This window comes from Lepidothrix coronata, unplaced genomic scaffold (assembly GCF_001604755.1).
Source record: "Lepidothrix coronata isolate B3197 unplaced genomic scaffold, Lepidothrix_coronata-1.0 Scaffold10, whole genome shotgun sequence".
NCBI classification, from domain to species: domain Eukaryota; kingdom Metazoa; phylum Chordata; class Aves; order Passeriformes; family Pipridae; genus Lepidothrix; species Lepidothrix coronata.
Window position 1 is genome coordinate 7186526 of NW_016690190.1, and position 19337 is coordinate 7205862.

Genomic DNA, 19337 nt, shown 5'->3' on the forward strand with positions numbered 1-19337 from the left:
CTTTTGAAGCACAGTAAACTACTAATGTAGAAGTACCTTTGGAAATGTAAACACATGGTAGCTGGGACTCACTGATATGACTTCAGAAACAATTTTCCTTTGAATGCTGTTGCCTACTAGACCATTTCTGGTATCTGCCACAGAGCTCAAATTCCCTTAGGAAGCTGGAGAACTGTCGGAATTGTATTTGTTGTTCAAAAATTGATAAACTGGTATTTTTCAGAACTTTGGTAGGTTTCCCTCTGCTTAATCAGAATTTTTATTCTTAGCACACAGGTATGTGCACAGATCTCTTCGTGATAAGCGATGCTTTTACTGTGCATCAGGTATTCTATGGAAACTGTCTATATTCATACTTTATCCTTTGACCATAAAAACAGCTTAGGTTTATTCTTTGTAAGATAAGCTGCTTCATGTTTAGTATAGGTAAAAATCTTTCACGTGGACATCTAGCACTGCATAGCTGTTGTACTGCATTTACTCTGTTTTACCTTGCAGCCTTTTTGTGGATGTACCTGTACGTTTAGTATGAGGTTGCATTGCAGTTTTGGTTTTTCTGTGACTACGGGTTTAATAGGAGTTTAAATTCATTCCTGTCGAATTGCTCGTGGGTTTGCTGGGTTTTTTTTGGGGGGGGAGAGGTTTGTACAAAGGGAGGTGAAGGAATTGGGCTGCTGCATGCTGCCCCCTTAAATGAGTCATTTTGTGCAAGTCTAGTTCAGCTGACAGATGTATTACTGACAACTTAAGCTCTTTATCTATAGCACTTTTTTACCATCTTGCCCTTCTGCTGTCTCAGAGATAATGCAATATGTGATGGTTGTCTTTAAAATACAGGTCTCTTTCTTTGACTCTCACACATTAAATCCTATTAAAATCATAGCAGTATTTTGTATCTGAGCTTAACATTATAAAAATCGCCCACTCATTTCCATTTAAATAAGAGTTTTGAAGCCCCTGATCCACCTTACAGGGAATATGTAGCATTTCTGGAATCAGCAAGTTCTGTTTCATCTCAGCCCTGCAGGACACCTGACATTAGCCCTTTTTTCAGTGTCTTTGCGTGGGCTGCAGCTGAATGTCAGCAGGGACTCCCTCGGACAGCCAGGCCTTTGCTTCTGTGGTGCATTCAGCAGAATCTATTTCCCAGAAACGCTGCCAACACATTAACTCCTTGAGAATGGGAGAGAGTGATTTCCCATAGTGACTAAATCCTGTTCTAACATTTTGCATGTGTTCTCTTCGGAGCTCAGTGCGCTTCATCCTCTTACGAATGTTTGAAATGCTTTCATTGTAAAAAACATGAGACTTATTGTCATAATGCAAAAGTTTGTGATTGTGCATGCAGATTTGCTGGCAAGAAAAGCACCTCTAAGTTCTGTCATCTTCTGGTGCTGTACATTTGAAGGTGTAGGCCTTACTGAATTGTCCTTCTGAAATAAAATATATCCTAATTATTGTATCTTTCCAGAGTAGTAGCATTGTAGTCATGATGAACTAAAGACAAAAGTAAGGCAGTGTTTATAGGTAGTACGAGCACATTTCAGACCTGAATGTGCTTTTGTAGCTGAAAGCTTGTCTTTTTTTCCCAGCTGCAAAATTAATTGGCTTAATGAAAGATTAGCTGTAAATGGTATCTACCAAAACCCAGTTTTTCGTCGATTAACAAATTACATATGTCTCTTTTTTTAAACTTTTTTTATCCCTGGGTTGGATCCTGAAAAATAAATAGAGAAGTACGTGATATATAATTAAAAAAAGGAACCATCTTGTTGTGGTTTAACCCCAGCCAGCAATTAACTACCACACAGCCACTCACTCTTCCCCCAGTGGGTAAAAGTGAGAACTTGTGTGTTGAGATAAAGACAGTTTAACGGGTAAAGGAAAAGCCATACGTGCAAGCACAAGGCATTCATTCACTGTTTCCCATCATCAGACAGGTGTTCAGCCATTTCCAGGAAAGCAGGGCTCCATCACGTGGGATGGTGACTTGGGATGTCAGATGCCATAAATCAAATGTCCTCCTCTCCTCCTCCTTCTCCCAGCTTGTGTTGCCGAGCACATCATATGGGCTGGGGTATCCCTTGGCTCAGCTGGGATCAGCTGTCCTGGCTGTGCCCCTTCCCAGCTCCTTGTGCACCCCAGCCTATGAGCTGATGGGGTGAGGTGAGAGGCAGAAAAGGCTTTGACACTATGTAACCCCTGCTCAGGAGTAACAGAAACATCCCCATGTTATCACAGTGTTTAGGTCACAAATTCAAAACATAGCACCAAACCGACTTCCATCAAGAAAAGTAACTCTACTCCAGCCAAAGCCAGCACACCTGTCCTGTGTGTTTCCAAGCACTTAGTGTTTTCTACATGAAGAACAGCTTGATCACTGAGCAAATTTTCAGAAAACTGGGAAGTACATGTGCATCATAAAGCTGTCATTCAGTATAGGATGTACTGGCTTTGTAGGTTAACAGTAGAAGTGACCAGGAAATTCTCAGTTTCTAAGTTTGTTAATTTTTATACGAAATTTTTTCTACATTTGTTGATTTCAGCAGAACTTTTATTAGGAATTTCTGGTTAATAATTAGCAAAGAGTGAGGTAAGATTACCCCTGCTCCGGAAACAGACTTGGTTAGGGATGCTCACTAGAATGTGCAAGGTGCTAAAGCATCTCTTGGCTGATTTGGGTAAAGACCCTGACCATCTTCCCTTTATGATATTGAGGTGTATGAGATGTAGGTTTAAATTTTGCAGCCAGTCAATATTTAGATATTTGTGCAAAGCAGAATCTCAGTCCTTTCTGTAAAAATATCTTATTAGAGATCCACCCAGGAATAGCTTTCTGCTTCCTGACTGGAGCCTCATTAGGGTTGTCTGAAGATGAGGAATAAGAGCTTGAACTCACTGGCTGAGGCTTTTTTAACACACCTCTAAATATTCTAGTAAGACCTTTTTCTTTTCCCTGCCCTCACCATCACACCATATTCTCTTGCTTGTGATTACGAATCTTCAGTGTTCTCCCAGTGTTAGAGGAGAATGTTTAAATCGTTGAGTTTTGCAGAATGTGACAATGCTTCCCACCTCATTGTGACACATTTCTGTGCCACAGTGTCACATAATTGCATACTATGTTTTCCCTTGTTTCTGGGAAAGAGCACATTCTTCTCTTTCTTTCTGCGTATTGTTGACAAGCATCTCTTGAACATGCTGAATTTTTTCTTGGTATTCAAGAAGTTAAAGTAATTTCCCTGGTTTAACCTACTTAGAATTTAAATCCTGGAGGTTAAGGAGGACTTGACTATGGAAGTGTTTGGTGTCTAGGTGCCTCACCTGTGTTGCAGAACCCACAGTTCTAATTTAAGCATTTAGACTTCTTGAATAAATTATGGGATGAGTTATATATCTGATTATGGTAGGTACAGAGTACAGTATCTGCAGTATGAATAGCCTAAATCAGGCAACCAAAACCAAATGGACAAATTCATATTGGAATCTTTAACACTGTAGCTTGATGAATCAAGCTCTGCCTTGCAAAGATGAGTATGGAAATCCTTTTATTTAAAAAGCATGCCACAATTTAATCCTTTCTTCCAAAATCTTGGTAGTAGCAATGGCTGCCTCCTTTTGATCTAAAATGTAGGGTTAGAATACAGGTCTTGGCTGAAGTTTCTTTTCCTGACTGAGAATGTTAAAGATGCTCACCCCCCACTTCCTTTGGAATGGTAAGATGATAAACATTTAAGGTAATTTGGAGTATTGCTATTCAGGTCTTTCTGTTCTTATGTGTTCTTCCAATTAGAATAAGAAGCTGTGCTCTCTTTAATATTTTCTGTCAGGCCTACTGAATCTTTAAATGTTTTATGCAAAATGGAAAAGCTTCAACAGAGAGAGATGAAAAGAGCTGCCTGCAGCAAGGTTCCCAAACTCACCAGTACAGCAGTAGGTACATTGCATTATCCTGAGACTGCAGCAGCAGGAGTGCTTTGTGAACCAAATACAAGGAACTTCTCCATCATTGGCTGTAGTCATGCTGTAGGTTGGAAGCTCATCTAACCAATCTGCCAAGGTGTGTGAAATGTGAATTTGAGCCCTGGTAGGTGGAGGGAAAGATTGAATCATGTTCAGCTACTTAGAGATGTAAATTTTGGGCTGCTGAAGTAAGGTCCAACTCTGTCCCTGTGTAGAGCCTGGTTAATGAACTTTAAGTTGGCCCATGGAAGTAATACAGGCAGAGGAACACCTGGTGTAAGAGGTTGTGTTTGCACCGTGCCCTTTTAGGATTTATGTTTGAGGTGAGCCTGAAGGTGCTTAGCTCTGTCAAGAGAAAAGTATGTTGGACATAACCAGCAGGACTAGAGAAGTGTGCTCACAAAAATATCTCCGTGATTTGCAGGTGTAGTTATAATTTGTAGCGAGGCTTCAAGACAAGTTTTTGTTACTTGAATGTAAGAGGGAATCCTCAAGATCTGACTGATAAGCTTCAAGCAAAGTACAGGTTCATCATAATTGCTTTGCCTTTAATTATGTTACCGATATTAAACTGTTTAAGAAAAGCATGATTGGTACTTATTCGGTAGAGTACGACATAAGAAAGCTCGGTGGTATTAAAAGTAATTTTATGTGTTTATTTGTAGAGAAGCCTATTTCAGTGTTATTTTTCAAATTTTCTTGAGGTCTCTAATGGGGTCTTAGACACAGGATTAAGCATCAGTTGCTAGTATTGCATGAGCCTGGAAAATATTTTGCCTTTCCAGAAAAGTCACCGTTTTAAAAGTGAAGTCTAAGAAATAAAAGAGAAGCTAGTAAGACTTGTGTTCTCCTTCAGAGGAAAAAGGACATTTTCTTTGAAATTATATAGAAGACAAGCAACTAAAAAAAGTAGTTAAGATGCCAGCTAAGAAAAGGTATTGTTCTATCATTGTGAGAATCATAAAATCTTTCAGAAAGCAAAGAACCCATTTTGCATACATTCTGCATGTTGGAAAAGAGTGGGTGTGAAAAGCATAGAATAACTTTTCTGTGGTGTATTTTCCAGTTACCTTTCACATAATGAAGTTTGTTCTCAACTGAGCAGTGATTCAGAGAACAGTGATAGTTATTCATAAGCTCAATGCTAACCTTTCCTCTCACCCCACCTCTTCATTTTCCTGGGGAAACTGAATTACAGGCAGTTGTTGAATATTTTTGTGGGGTGCTCCAAATTCCACATTCCCTTGTCTTTACTTAACAGACTGTTGGATACCAATAAATCCTGTTTGTCACTGGTAATAATTTTTTTCCCACATCACATGTTGAATCTTATAATAGGTTTTGATTCATTGACCCAGAAGTTCCATGGAGACTTTTCAAGCTTTGGGAGAAATAATTTATGTGGGTCTGAGACACAGTTTTTGCCTATGTAACATGAAATGACATTTCACAGCAGATCAAATGATAAAAATACAAGAATTTAGTTGTGGTGATTTGGTCCATTGATGTTTATAAATAACCCAAGTTTGATTCCGAGACAACATTGAGTAGAGGAAGTAATTTCATTTAGTAGATAATGTGGTTGTTCAGAAGAAGCTTTTTTCTTGCTTGGGAGAAAGGAAATGCTGAAGTGGCAGTATGTGGAGAGGCAGGTGGAAGCATGTGGGAATTTGTTTGTTAGCTGGAGGAACAACACACAGCTGGGCTGTGAATAAGTAGGGCTTCTCAAATACAAATGGAATTAACTCGTGTGGAATTGTAAAGTTTATTTAGTGGAGTTATTGTTAATTTTAACAAAATTTGAGGGCATTCTCTCACTACTGCTGTCATCCTGCTGGCTTTATTGGTGTTGGACAGGTACAGACGAGGCAAACCTTTAAATGACTGCAGCAGGTTTTCTCTTACAGCTCAATCGACACACATTAATTGAACAGATGTAGTAGTTTTGATTGCCTACCTGTAGTGCCTCAGTTATAAGGCTTGAAGGTTGTTCTGACATTCTCACTTTGACTGTAGTTTGGATAAATGACAATAGCTGAAAGTTGAGATCTTTAATTAAAAAAAAAGTGATTTCTAAAAACAATCTTAAAATCTATGTTGATTCTCTTCAGATATTTTTTTATCTCTTACTTGGAAATAAATCTGAGCATCCACAATATACCTTTTAGAACAGAGTAATTGCTTACTCCCCCACTTAATATACTGTGCTGTGTTGTCACACTGATTCTACAACATAAAGTGTAGTTTTTCATTTACTGGATTAGTAACTACCAAGTATTGTGTTACTGAAATCAAAGAAAAGACCAATACACCAACCACAGAGCTGTGTATTTAAGCTGATTTCAGTTTATGCTGATACCATAAACGATGCTTCCATTTTCTTCTCTGCCAGCTCCTTCCACCCCTACTTTGCACCAGGATGAGCACTGATGTAGTCACACTGTCATGTGGACCTGAGATCTGGCTGGAAAGACATTTAGTTTGGTTTTGATGGGGCTGATTTTCAGCCAGGTGAAGCTTTGGGCCAGTTGTCAGTGAGAGCCACCTAAGGAAGGACAAGTGGCCGGACTGTTCCTTTTAGTGGCAGTGTGGACTTATGTCAGCTGGATGTGTAACAGCACCTTTGGTTTTGAAAAGCTCTTCTTAGGCCAGAACACAAAAGGAGAGGAAGTACTCGGTCTGAAGTACTGACTTTTTTAAAGAAAATGGGATTGGACTCCCTTTATGCACAATTCTATACAACCAAACTAACCTTTTATGTTCCTAAAACAGATTAAGTGTAGGTAACTGTGTTACAAATATTATCTGCTGTCTTTTTATAGAATCACAGAGTGGTTGAGATTGGAAAGGATCTCTGGAGGTCAGCTTGTCCAACCCCTCTGCTCAAGCAGGGTCATCTAGAGCCTGTTGCCAGGGCCATTTCCAGACATCTTTTTAACATCTTCAAAGCATTTCACATAACAATTTTGATAAATATATTTTTGAAGTAATACTTAAACCCAAATCTTTCTACAGCTCCTCTTTTTTACAAGTATTTGAGTTGAATCAAGTATTTGGATTTATGTAAAACTTATTAATTTGGCACCATTATAGACCTTAACAGTGTATCACCTGTGTCAAGCTTGATCATAGATTATAGCCTATACTAACTAGTACTTTAGCCTAGTGAATGTGGGAAGCTGCTGTATTGCAGACACTGATTTTTGCAATATAAAGGTAGACCCCAAGGATCAGTCCATCTGACTTGTTCACATTCAGACTAAATTGTAAGCGTGTCTGCCTCACTTAAGGGAGTAGAGATGTATTACTCAGTGTGCCTCTCATTCCTGGTAATCAAATCTTTGTTCAGTGTGTTTGTAGTTCTCTGTTATTTTGATGCTTCTGTCTTGCAGAGAAGAAAAAGCATGTTTATCGAAATAGGAAGTGAGGACATTTTTCTAGACAAACTGTGCTTCTCCTGCATTGTCCCATTATATTATCCCATTATATTAACCCGCTGTATTCACAGTCATTGAGACAGGATCTATTGCTATTTCCTGCATCTGACCCTTCTCCCCAGCCAGCATATATCCAGTTTTCTGTAGTTCTGTAGCTCTTCCTGACATGCTGAAGTTTCTTCTGTAAGTTAACTGGGAAATTTGTGTTATCTGTAGTGTTAGTACTGAAGACCTTGGCAGCCTTCATGGCTGGTTACACTTTATTAGAGAATATGTAAATTCTAATAGCCACGTGTCCCTTTGCTGTGTCAAGATAGTAATTCTAGTCTAGGACTTTTATGCAAAATTCTTCTATAGGGTAGGTGAACATTTGGAAAAAAGAAGTATTTTAAGCTCTCAGCTTACTGAGAAATGCCTGATGACATTTCCCATTTGAAATAGTGACTCACTCAAGTTGATGGAAGTGGTAGAGTCACTCGAATAAGAATCTTCTAAGTGTTAAGCAACTTCTGCCAGGCATAGAAGGAGGGAATTGAAATTTCTGTAGTATCACCCACTTCTACCTTAATTCTGCTTTAAAAAAAATAATGTTGGTCTGTTGGTGCTGTGGTTGACTTTTGGTTGGTGGTTCAGGAGGACCGATGTGGCTCATACTGATCTATATATTCCTCCAGTGGAGGGAATCCTCTGATTTTATTTATTTATTTGTTCTTTCAGCATATGCAGATGACTATCCAGGCTCTCCAGGATGAGCTTCGGATCCAGCGAGACCTGAACCAGCTGTTCCAGCAGGACAGCAGCACTAGAACCAGCGAGCCCTTTGTGGCAGAGCTGACAGAGGAAAACTTCCAACGACTTCATGCAGAGCACGAGCGCCAGGCCAAGGAGCTCTTCCTGCTCCGTAAAACCTTGGAAGAGATGGAACTGCGCATTGAGACACAGAAACAGACCTTAAATGCGCGTGACGAGTCCATCAAAAAGCTTCTGGAGATGCTGCAGAGTAAAGGTCTGTCAGCAAAAGCCACCGAGGAGGATCATGAGCGAACAAGGCGGTTGGCTGAGGCAGAGATGCACGTGCACCACTTGGAAAGCCTTCTTGAACAGAAGGAAAAAGAAAACAACATGCTGAGAGAGGTAAGTGGCAGAGCTCAGGTCAACTCTGTCTCCTATCCATTTGACAGTTGTAAGGAAAGAATCTTCCATCCTCTCTATAAGCTGGACAGAATTTGTGGCTATTTTAAAATTTCTTTATGGCTTCCTTGCATGTCCCTTTTGGAATTTTGTGCTGTAGGCCCCACTTTCCCCGTAGTCTCCATAGGAAGCTCTGGAGTTGACTTGTCACACATCCTCCAAAATGAATTTATCTGTTCTATTGTAGTTTGAGAGAAAGTAGCTACCTGTATTTAGGTGAGAGCTGAGAGAAATCTTTGCAAGAATAATGGATGATTGCTCTACAGTTTCCATGGAAACAGTCGTCTTGCTGTGAAGGGTATTTGATAAAACTATTAGCTGCCCTGGATGCACAGCCAAAAAAAAGATTACTTAAAGGGACACTGCTGCACACATAGTAACCCCTTCTCACCATCCCTCTGAAAACAGAAAAGAAAAACCATTGTTATATCTGTATTGCACCTTACAGGAGTACAATGGCAGGCATTCTTCACTGTTAATCATTCAAAGCTAATTATGATAAAATATAGGCTATATATAATGCAAATATCTTAGGAAAATAAAGAAAAGAAAATAAATGAGTTATTGTGTAGCCAGCGTAATTAAATTTCTTGATATTATTAAATGCCATTTTCCTCTTGTACTTTACTCTTGCTTTTGCCTCATAAAGTATCCTCCTATTAATTTCTATAAGTGATTCAGCAAGGTTGTGCAGGGGCACAGGTATGTGAATATGTGTATTCACTAATGATAAGATTTTATGTGAAGATTATTTTACACACATCTGAGGTCTGAAGGCATGAATTGATAGCTACACATGTATGTGTGTTATGTGTGTGAATTTAATGACCTGTTTTGCACAGAGTGTTACTTCATGGTTCAGCATTTTTTTTTAAAGCCTTACACATACTCAGGATTTGAGCCCTCTCTCTAAGAAGCCAGGAAAGCAAGGCCTGGCACAGAGGTTTTTGAGATAAGTGTTTGCAGCAAATAAATACTTCTTAATACCTCTTATTCATATGTTTTCCATGGCCTGACCCATTGTAGTTGTGCTGTTGCAAGCATTTATATAAGAAAGCTGGAGCCCACTGCATTTCTGAGCCAGATTTAGGCCAGATTTATTTTTTTAGAGCAGTAATCTCTTGAGTGTCTGGAGTGAAGATAATATGATTCCAGAGTTTCTACACTACAGTTTTTCCTTTATTTAGCAACCAATGATAATTCTGTTCCAATTCTTGTAACTATTTCAGGAAGAGCCTCACATGGCTTCCATTTGTTTCGGCTCTAAGTCCAGCAACAGAAATGAAAAGCTGACAGGAGCTGTGTAATTTTTTAGGAATGTGGTTACGTTTGTTCCTTCTGCTGATGAGTAGATGTTGAGAGATAGGAATTCTTGTTTCATTCACACATATTTGGAAATCATCAGTCATTTAAATCCTAGTCTTTATTGTAAAAGATTCCGTAGAGATGACTAGGGCAGAGGTAGAGATGACTTACTGACTTTTAAAGTGCAAATGCTGTTTATCAAGTATTTTAAAATTAACTACTCCTTGCTGCTCACTACTGGCTCTAATTCATTGAGAAGTATGAGCTGGGTATAGTGTAATTTGTAGCTCAAGCCATTGTTATGGTGTGGGATCTAGCCTTGAAGCTGAGCACCCCAGTAGCCTTGGAAACACGGTGCTGTGCGCAGAGATGCCAAATTAGCCCCTTATGGAACTGTGTGACAACAGGAAGGGTTTTGTTGGTACCTGTGTGTTGTCCTTGAGCTTGAGCTAGGCTGAGCTAAGTGACCTCAGACCTAACTTCATTAAACTCAGGCCTTGGGGCTCCAGGAGGCTGGGGAAAATCAGAAGAAGTTGCTGAACTGGAACTGACTGCATCTGACTTCCTCACCACCAAGTCGCTCTGCTCTGCAGGATCTTGTTCACTTTTGCTATCACTGTTCCACAGCTGGAAGTTGTCTCTTTGCAGAGCCTCTTAGATGTGTCTGCATCACCCCCCTCCACCAACCTTCTATTATCTATTTACCTGCATTTCCATAGCTTCGGGTTATTTTAGTCCTTTGCTCCCCCAGACACTAACTATAGAATTTTTTGAGCTGCCTTGAAGAAATGAATTTACTTCCCTGATGGTTCTATATCTAGCATTCCCAGTGTCTGGAAAGGCATGCTAAACTCTTCTTTAAATACTGCTGTTAAAGGAAGCATTAGTATCTCAAAGGGATTTGCAAGTGCTTGGGAGGTCAGCGTTTATGTTTCATGTTCTAACACATTAGAAAAGTTGAGAAAAATTTAATAGCATTCATGACCATCTTAACCAAAGCAAGGTCTGAGGTATCAGAATCCACTAGTACTGTTAAAGACTCTACAAGCATGTTAGATTTCTGGTAAAATATTTGTTGGGAATAATGCTAAAGATCTACATCTTAAAGTAAAAAGGTATCCCCTCAATTTTTCAACTTTAAACCTACATGTGATTCCAAGTGTGATGTTAAGACTCAAGGTCATAAGACAGCTTCTCAGGCAGACAGTGCAGTGGTCAGCACTATGACCTTGAAAATGAAATGTGAATTGATTGATTTCTTCAGCTTTTGCTGTTACTGTTATTGTACTCATTTTGCACTCATTTCCTAAGGAGAATAAATTCTAAGAGAAGCCAGAGCTGTGGTTCTGATAAGATTATAACCAAGGAATAGCTGTACCAGTTCAAGCGAACAGTCTCTTTAGTCCTGCATTGTTTCACATAATGGCCACGTGCAGACACACAGGGAAGGGTAAGAAAAAGGTCAACATGATACTTCCCTGTAAAGCTGTCCCATCTTCCTGATTATTTACAGAGGAGGGTTTTCTTGAACTCTTTGTGACTTGTCAATTCTGCATCCTCCAGGGATCTGCCATCCAGGTACGCAGTCAGTGTCTTCTCGTGCCCATGTGAACTTGTGCAGCTGTAGAATTATTTGCTAAGTGCTTCTACAGCCCTGCTCTCTGTTGCAGGAAGAACCTGCCTTATTTCTTTTGAGTTTAAACCTGTCTCCCAGTAGCTTTGTTGGCAGCCTCTTGCACTGGCACTGGAACACACAGTAAACAGGTGATCACTACCAAAACTGTGTGCTCACAATTTTAAATTGTCCTGTCCGTTCCAAGTTCTCTCTTCTTCCAGGCTGAAAAGTCCTCTGCTACTTGATTGTTCCTCATGTAAAAGACATTGCATATTTTTGATCATCTCCCAGAGCACTGTCTCAATCTCCCGTATCCAGATTATGAAATGGATTCTTCTGCAGCTAGTGAGAGGTATCTCCATAAGCAATTTGACTCTTTTGGGCTTTTCCCAAATGTCCTGAATTCTGGAGATTCTCAAAAAGTCTTTCCAGGAAAGATCCTCTGTGTAGCATAGGATAGCGGCTTGCTGATACAGGGGACAGTCTCTCAGCGTAGGATTGGCAGCTTGCTGATACAGAGGGCAGTCTCTCATTAACACAAAATAATGAAAAATTAAATGTCTCATTGAACATTGGAACACAGACATGGATCTGGATGTCCTGACTTCAGCAGATAACAGTGTAGCTGCATCACATTCCTCTACCCTAGAAAACAAGCTTAAGCTTCACAGCTTATAAAAAGATGGCTTCTATTTTGAATACCCCTTCTTCAGCCTTAGTGACAATTATTCATCTTATTGTTGGTATTCTAAACTTAACTTTCAGAAACAAAATTATTATCATACCGGCAAGAACTGCTTGATGATATCCAGCAGCTGGACTTTAGCTTCCAGAATAGCTCCCAAGCTGCATTAACTGCACCTCATTGTTCCAGACTCGCCTGTTGCAGAATTATCAGTGATGGCTGTGACAGCACATGGCTCTAAAGATAATAAAGCTTGCTGTACTCTTTTTGACAACCTCCCTGCTCCCCCCTCCCCAAAATGCTAGATGCACTGAGTAGAAATACATTTTTCTCAGCTACACAGATGAAGAGACCAAATATCAGTGCAATTTATGGCAGATTATGATGCGATTGCATCCATACTTGGTGTTCTAAACACTTGGAGTACTGTGAGCAAACTAAGATTTGTAAGGACAGTCCAACAAGGATGTAAGAACAGATGGCTGAGCACAGCCATTACTTGGAAACAGAAGGAAGGCTATTTATCTCGAAGGTTTGTTTCTTCAGAAGTCGGTTCTAGGTTCAAGGTTTGCATGCTACAGTGGTGTGGAACAAGGCAAGAAACAACAGTAGCTTTACACTGTGACAAAAAGCTGTTTGGCAGTAAATTACAGTTTTGACTTCTTTAATATTTTATTTTTTTTTTACTAATTGGGCCCATTCAAACAAATGTATTTTTATTATAACTGAGTGCAAAACTGAATGAAGGAGTTAGGGCTGTAGTGCTTAACAAATAAAGGGTGGTTTTGTATGTAAAACAGTCACTGAAATGGATTGTTCATGAGGGCACTCATTCACAATGAGCTTAAGGAAAGAGGCTATGGCAGAAAAAGCTATTATTTCTCTTCTTCAGTGTTTGTTGAGATGGTGACTCCACAAAGTCCTGTTTGTGAAGTGCATCACAGTTATCCAGTATGGCCTTACGACAAGAACCGATCCCTCTGTGTAGCGATCTTGGATCGAACAGTGCCCGCTCTATTCTGGGAATTGGCACTGAGTTTCTGTGAGCACTCTCTATTCCTTCTCCACTTGGTAGCAGTCTGTCAGAGCAGTGAGCAGGCACTCTGGGCTCTAACACACGTGTGTTTAGCTTTAGGTTATCAAAACTTGATACCGTGGGGGCCAAACAGCAGCAGCAGGATGGAGCTCATTGAGAAGGGATGGACGTGCTGTCTAAACATACCATTGGAGCCCCGCTGGACTGTGCCCAGGGAAGAGAAAGGTTGTTTCCCTTATCTCACCAGATTTTAATGAACTGTGACGAGTTTTGCAAACAAGTTATTTTTCCATGGGTGTGTTAAAATTCTTACCCTTTTCTGCTCCAGGCTGAGAGGGGGATTTACAAATTTTAATTGGAGCAATTAGAGCTATCTCAAAGAACACTTTTGTCCTGTTCCAAGATTTTGCAACATAAATAAGATAGTTCTAGAGAGAATTTTTGTTTTGCAGGAGTAGATAGATTCAGTAACTGGAACTCTTACCACCATCATACTAGAGGATATCCTTCTGATGAGTTAAAAAAATTAAGTTTCTGCTTTTTATGTTGCTGCATCATCTTCTTGACTTTTTAGAAAAGCATGGCAGGGGGAAGTGACTTAAATCGACATAATTTAAATAGTTATGTCTCTGTTACACTAGCTTGATTGATTGGCAAGTAGTTTTAAAACATACAGAGCTTTTGTAGGTTAAAATTTGAGAAAATGGGCTATTGCACCTTGAGAGCCTGCATAATTTATTCTTTATACATTTTACTTCTTTAATACCACTGTAGTTTGTTATGCGTCACTTTACAAAAGAATGACAGTTAAAAATGTTTAAACACATATAATATTATTTTCATTGTTCCTCAGTTCAGAGATTGGTAGCTTGATAGTTCTTCAGAAGTTTAAAAATTAGGGTGAAAAATAACATATTTGTTTTCTGTTTTTTCAAACTGCCAAAAAATCTTAAACACTTTCTGATTATTGTATAGAAAATTTCCAATTATTTTTATAATAATTCAATACTGTGTTGGTATTAAGTGAATGGGAAAAAATCAGAACTGCAGTCATCTGTCAGGATGGTTTTTTTGTTTTATAGTTATGGTCTCATCAAAGTGAAATAGTCCATAAAACATCAGTAAGTTTATTCATCTGTTTTTTCTAGCATGGGGGTTAAATTGTAGAGATTTAATTCTTTAATCTATTTTAAAACTTCTTTTTCTATATGAATGTGCTAGTCTTCAAAGAGGTTTTTTTTCCTTTTTATTCTCATATAGCATAATTTCTTATTATTTCATTTTAGCACTTCCATCCCCTTCAGAAGGGATTTTTAAAACTATGTGAAACAATGCATAAATCTCGCTGGGGATTAGAGGTTTAAAATGTTTAAATTTTAATGTCTTTTGATGTTTTGTTATATTAGAAGCTTTTCTTCGTCAATATGTATTACATGATTTGCTTTGTTTACAAATTACATCTTTGGTGTACTTTCCTTGGAGATTTTAGTATTATCCTGGACTTTTCTTCAGTAGTAGTGAAATTTGTGGAATTTTATTTCTGCAAGTGTGAAACATTGCAGTAGAAGAAAAAAAAAATTGAAAACACCACTAATAAGTTGGAAGCTAATTTAAGTACAAAATGAGTGCTTTTGCACCTTAAATAATCAGGAAGAGAAAAAAATTAAGACTAGCACATATGTAAATAAAGTTCTACATGATTAAGATTTTAATTTTTAGTTGACTTTTCTTTAGCTTTTGAATTCCCACTTCTGTGGTCAGATTTCAACACAATGACTTGCTGCTTAGAAGTAATAGGGTGGTTTGAATTGGTTCCTCTCATCTTATCTTGCCTTTAATGCTGAAATTTCAAGGGATTTTTCTTTTGTTTCTTGCTGATTGGAATAGCGAGATTAACTGGAAGCTGTGCTTTAATTTTCACTTTACTTGATGCCATTGTTAACAAACTTAAGTGTCCTAATATCTGAAGGTTTCAATTGGATTTAGAAATAATCGTCTGAATGGATTAATAAAATCGCAAAGCAGAGAGATGAGTTTCTTTAGCCAAGGGTAACTGAGCTTCCAAGCAACTGGCACCCCCCATTATGGATGTGCTTGCAGTTTTCAGTGCATCTTTCAAAGTTATGCTCTTTATTAGTACAGTCAGACTTTTTTTTCAGGGAATTATGTTGATTGGGTTTGCAAATGCAGGAAATGACAAGTGGAAAAATGCAGAAATAATTTCTGAAGGAACTACCGTGATTACTGCCTCCAAACTTGTATAACTAACATTTTAGTAGCAAAACTCCAATAGCAATGAAATAAATTATACAGGGCTCTTATTATAAATTCTTTTTTCAGTTCATTTTTATGTGTTGCTGAAAGAGAAGTTAAAATTACTGGTATCGAGCACTTTTTGAAAAATACTCGTAAAAAATCTTGAAGCTAAACAACTGTACCACTATTCAGTCACTTTCTGGCCCCAGGTAGTAAAGATATTTATATAAATGAGTCATGCAGATTGAAGGGCTCTCCCACAGGTTATTTCATGCAACCTTCTGCTCAAATGAGCAATTTCAAGCCATGGGGATTCCACAACCTCTCTGGACACCTGGTCCAGCATTTGGTTGCTCTCCTGGTAAAATCTTTTTCGTATTAGCAAGTCTAAATTTTCTGTGCTTTGACTTTTTTGCCTGTTGCCTATCATCCTTCCACTTCTGAAAAGACTTTTGTTTCCATCATCTCTACAGCTTCCAGTTAGTTAGTTCTAGAGAGCATCAAGTTTCCCTCCAGGCCTTCTTTTCTTTTCAGCTAAACAAACACAGTTTTTTCACCCCCTCTCCTTGCATCGGATGTTCCAGCCCCAGCCACCTTGGTGCCTGTCTGTCAGACTCCCTTCAGCTTTTCAATGCCTTCCTTGTGCTGGGGAGCCCAGAATTGGGCACAGTGCTCCAGCAGTGCTCTCACAAGAGCTGCACACAGAGAATTGTCTGCTTCCCATCTCCTGGTTGTGTACTTTTGCTAATACAGCCCAGGATGAAGTTGGGCTGTTTTGTTTTTTGGGTTTGGGGGTTTTTTTTACATCAAGGGCACACTGCTTTCTCCCAATTCACGTCTTCCCCAAATTTCCTGTAATCTGTAAACCTGCAGAAGGTGCAATCCATCCCAGCCTTCAGATCATTAATGAAGGCACTGAACAGTATCAGCCTCTGAGGGTTGTCAGTAGTAAGCAGCTGCCCACTGGACCTCACAGTGCTCCTCACCAGGCTTTGAGCCTGACAGTCCAGCTGATTTTCCACCCATTTTGTTCACCACTTATCCAGTCTATGTCTCACAAATTTGCCTCCAAGGATGTTTGAAGGCCATGCCAAAGGCCCTAAGTCAAGACATGCAACACCCATTGCTCATCCCTTACCCACACAACCAGGTACTTCACTGCAGAAGAAAACCAGGTTAGTCAGGTATGATTTGTCCTTTTACACAATTAAAGATCTATTTTATCTTATATATCTATTAAATAATTTTTAAAATTAACAATGATGTTAATTTAGTTAATTCTGAACTGATGGATGCTCCTGAATTTTTCCTTTAGTTTTAACATTTGCATTTCATTGTAATTAATTGGAACTAGGTTGCTAAAATCTAGGTAGGCAGAAAAGCTGTCGGAGAAACTAAACTTTAGGTACAAAAGATAAAACATTAATTTAGTAAGGCCTGGACTACATGTTGGAGAATAAAACCAAATAGTTTTTAGTCAACTAAAACTCTCCAGTCCACTGAATGATACAAAGCTCCATCACAGAACATCATATTTGATGATATTCAGACATGGGCATGCCAGTTAGGATTAAAAAAAAAAGTCAGAATTACAACTGTGCTTTTAATTATACATTTTTTTCACAGTTTTTTGAAAAAGAAATTATGTATGAAATAATGTGTTTTTCTTACTCATGTCGAATGTACTGCCTGATTATGTAAGTTTGGCAGGAGATGGAAGGCATGTCCTTTATTGCTTTGGAAACTGCTTATCTTGTGGCTACTGAGAGATAAGTTGCTGTGTTTTCAAGCAGATAGCCTACACCACTATAAAAACATAATTGCTTGAAAGTGCACCTTCACATTTGTTCTAAATCCCATGCAAAATCAGATGCAGGAAATAGTAATGAATAATATGGCCAGGTTATGAAGGAAGAAAAGGTTCAGACCAAATTCCTACTCTTATTTTTATGCACACATGTATAATTTATAGTGATTATACTGCTTCCTATTGAGGACTCCTTCAATTCTAAACTATATTCTCTAATTTTGAGTTATTTTGGTATTTCTTGGTCAAGAAAAAAAACCTGTAGAATTTCTAATTCTTTATGGCACATTAAAATCACTTTATCACAGCTATTTTCTTTATGTATTCAGTGTTCTCAGTGTGTTTGATCAGCTGTTCTATGTAATTATGCTGACCAGAAAATTACAGTATGGTTTCTCATGGGGTACTGTGCTACCTTGTAGACCTACTTGGCAGGTACACCTTTAGTTTATATCTTTTCTGTGGTAGATCTTCTTTAAAAGGAAGATGGCTATCCTTAATTAAAAATTGGCAGTGATGAAATATGAACCCCAGCTCTGGTTAAGGTGACCACACTGTTTAGAACTTCTGCCTGTTTTTAGCCTTCAGTTTCTAGTTATCGAATCCTTATTTTTTTTGAGGGCAGAACAACCCATTTTGAATTCTTGTTGCCTGTAAATGTAATTTAATGTTGGAATCAATTTGCATCGCAATTTTTGCTTTGATTTTTTTTTTTTTTCCCCTAAGAGCACATCTTGTTCCTGCAGTCACTCTTTGAACTCTCTTAAATATATCAGTATCATTTTTAAATTGTAGACACACAGAGTGGACACAGTATACCTGTAGTGGTAGCACTAGTGCCAGACAGCCAATAAGGCATCCCTCCACCTAAAGCTTTTCTTGTTTGTGTCAAAGAATTGTAGAAACTCTACTAGCTTGTAATAATGGGGTATTAAACGTAAAACTTGGAACAGAAATGGGGTAACAGAGCATTCTTCAGTATCTGTGGCAATATTGTGATGATATCTGGTGGCTAGAAGATCCCACTGGGTAAACTGAAACATGGTGCATATTTTTAATAATATTTAACAGTGAAAAGCCTGCATGTTGCACATACCTTGGGAACAAGTAGCTTTTTCCCCCTTTTTGTCATCTGTTTTAAAATAATCATTGAACCTATAAAATCATAGCACAGATTTAAAAGAGCCACTCCTTGTTTAATAAGCTAGATTACATTCAAAGGTACGAAGATGCTGACATTTACTGATCTGTTGTGGAACAATAACATTTGAAAGTGCTCTGTATGTGAAATTAGTGCCAAGGAATAGTGCTTTATTACTTTATCAGAACGGATAACTTGCAAGGAATGCAGGATTGGTTTTGTGTTTTTCTGATCCTGATATCTGTGTGTGGCTCTATGTTTTTAATGATTGTGCAAAATCCTGTTTTGTAGATTAAAATCTTAATTTTCATTCATCTGTGGGGGGTGTGTCCACAATAGACTCTGAATACATAAGAGATACTATATATTAGTATTTCTCTATTCTGCCACATGTACCTAACCTGTATTGCATAATTAGAAAGGATATCTGTGCACCACCTTCCTTCAGCAGCTGCCCTTAAATCTGTGTTCAAGGGAGGCTCAGTCTGCCTGTAGCCTTTTTTCTCAGGCTCCTCAGAATCGCAGGCACGTTGCCAAAATTAAGCCCTTACTATGCAGTCATGAGGTGGGAGGTGTTATTTTTCGGCAGGTTATGTCATCCAAATCGCAGTGGAATTACTTAAGACGATAGAAGTAGGACATTTCCTTTGCTGAAGTGCAGAGCATCACTTCAGACAGAGGAGATACAGGCATTTCTAAAGAAGCAGCTTAGAAGAATTTTCTGTTTGGGAAAACGCTGTGCAATGTAGAAAGCAGGCACTGTTGTGTTAGCATCCCTTTACAGACGTGCTGTTCTCCTCCTTCTATTCCATTTCTATGGTGGTAGCTGATTTTATGTTCTCAGGTCAGAAACTGTGTCTCTGCACAAGTGGAAATTATCTAACTACTAAAATAAAAATAA

The 19337-nt window shown here is 38.6% G+C and overlaps 1 protein-coding gene across 14 annotated transcripts in view; it reads left to right on the forward strand.

Moving 5' to 3' along the window:
• The window catches only part of ERC1 (ELKS/RAB6-interacting/CAST family member 1), a 289654-nt gene that overhangs the window by 55020 nt on the left and 215297 nt on the right, over nt 1–19337 (forward strand). For all 14 annotated transcript variants that reach the window (XM_017804631.1, XM_017804640.1, XM_017804634.1 and 11 more), the window contains exon 3: nt 8118–8534. In XM_017804631.1, coding sequence (XP_017660120.1) covers nt 8118–8534 — 417 coding nt within the window. The remainder of the gene's footprint in view (nt 1–8117; nt 8535–19337) is intronic.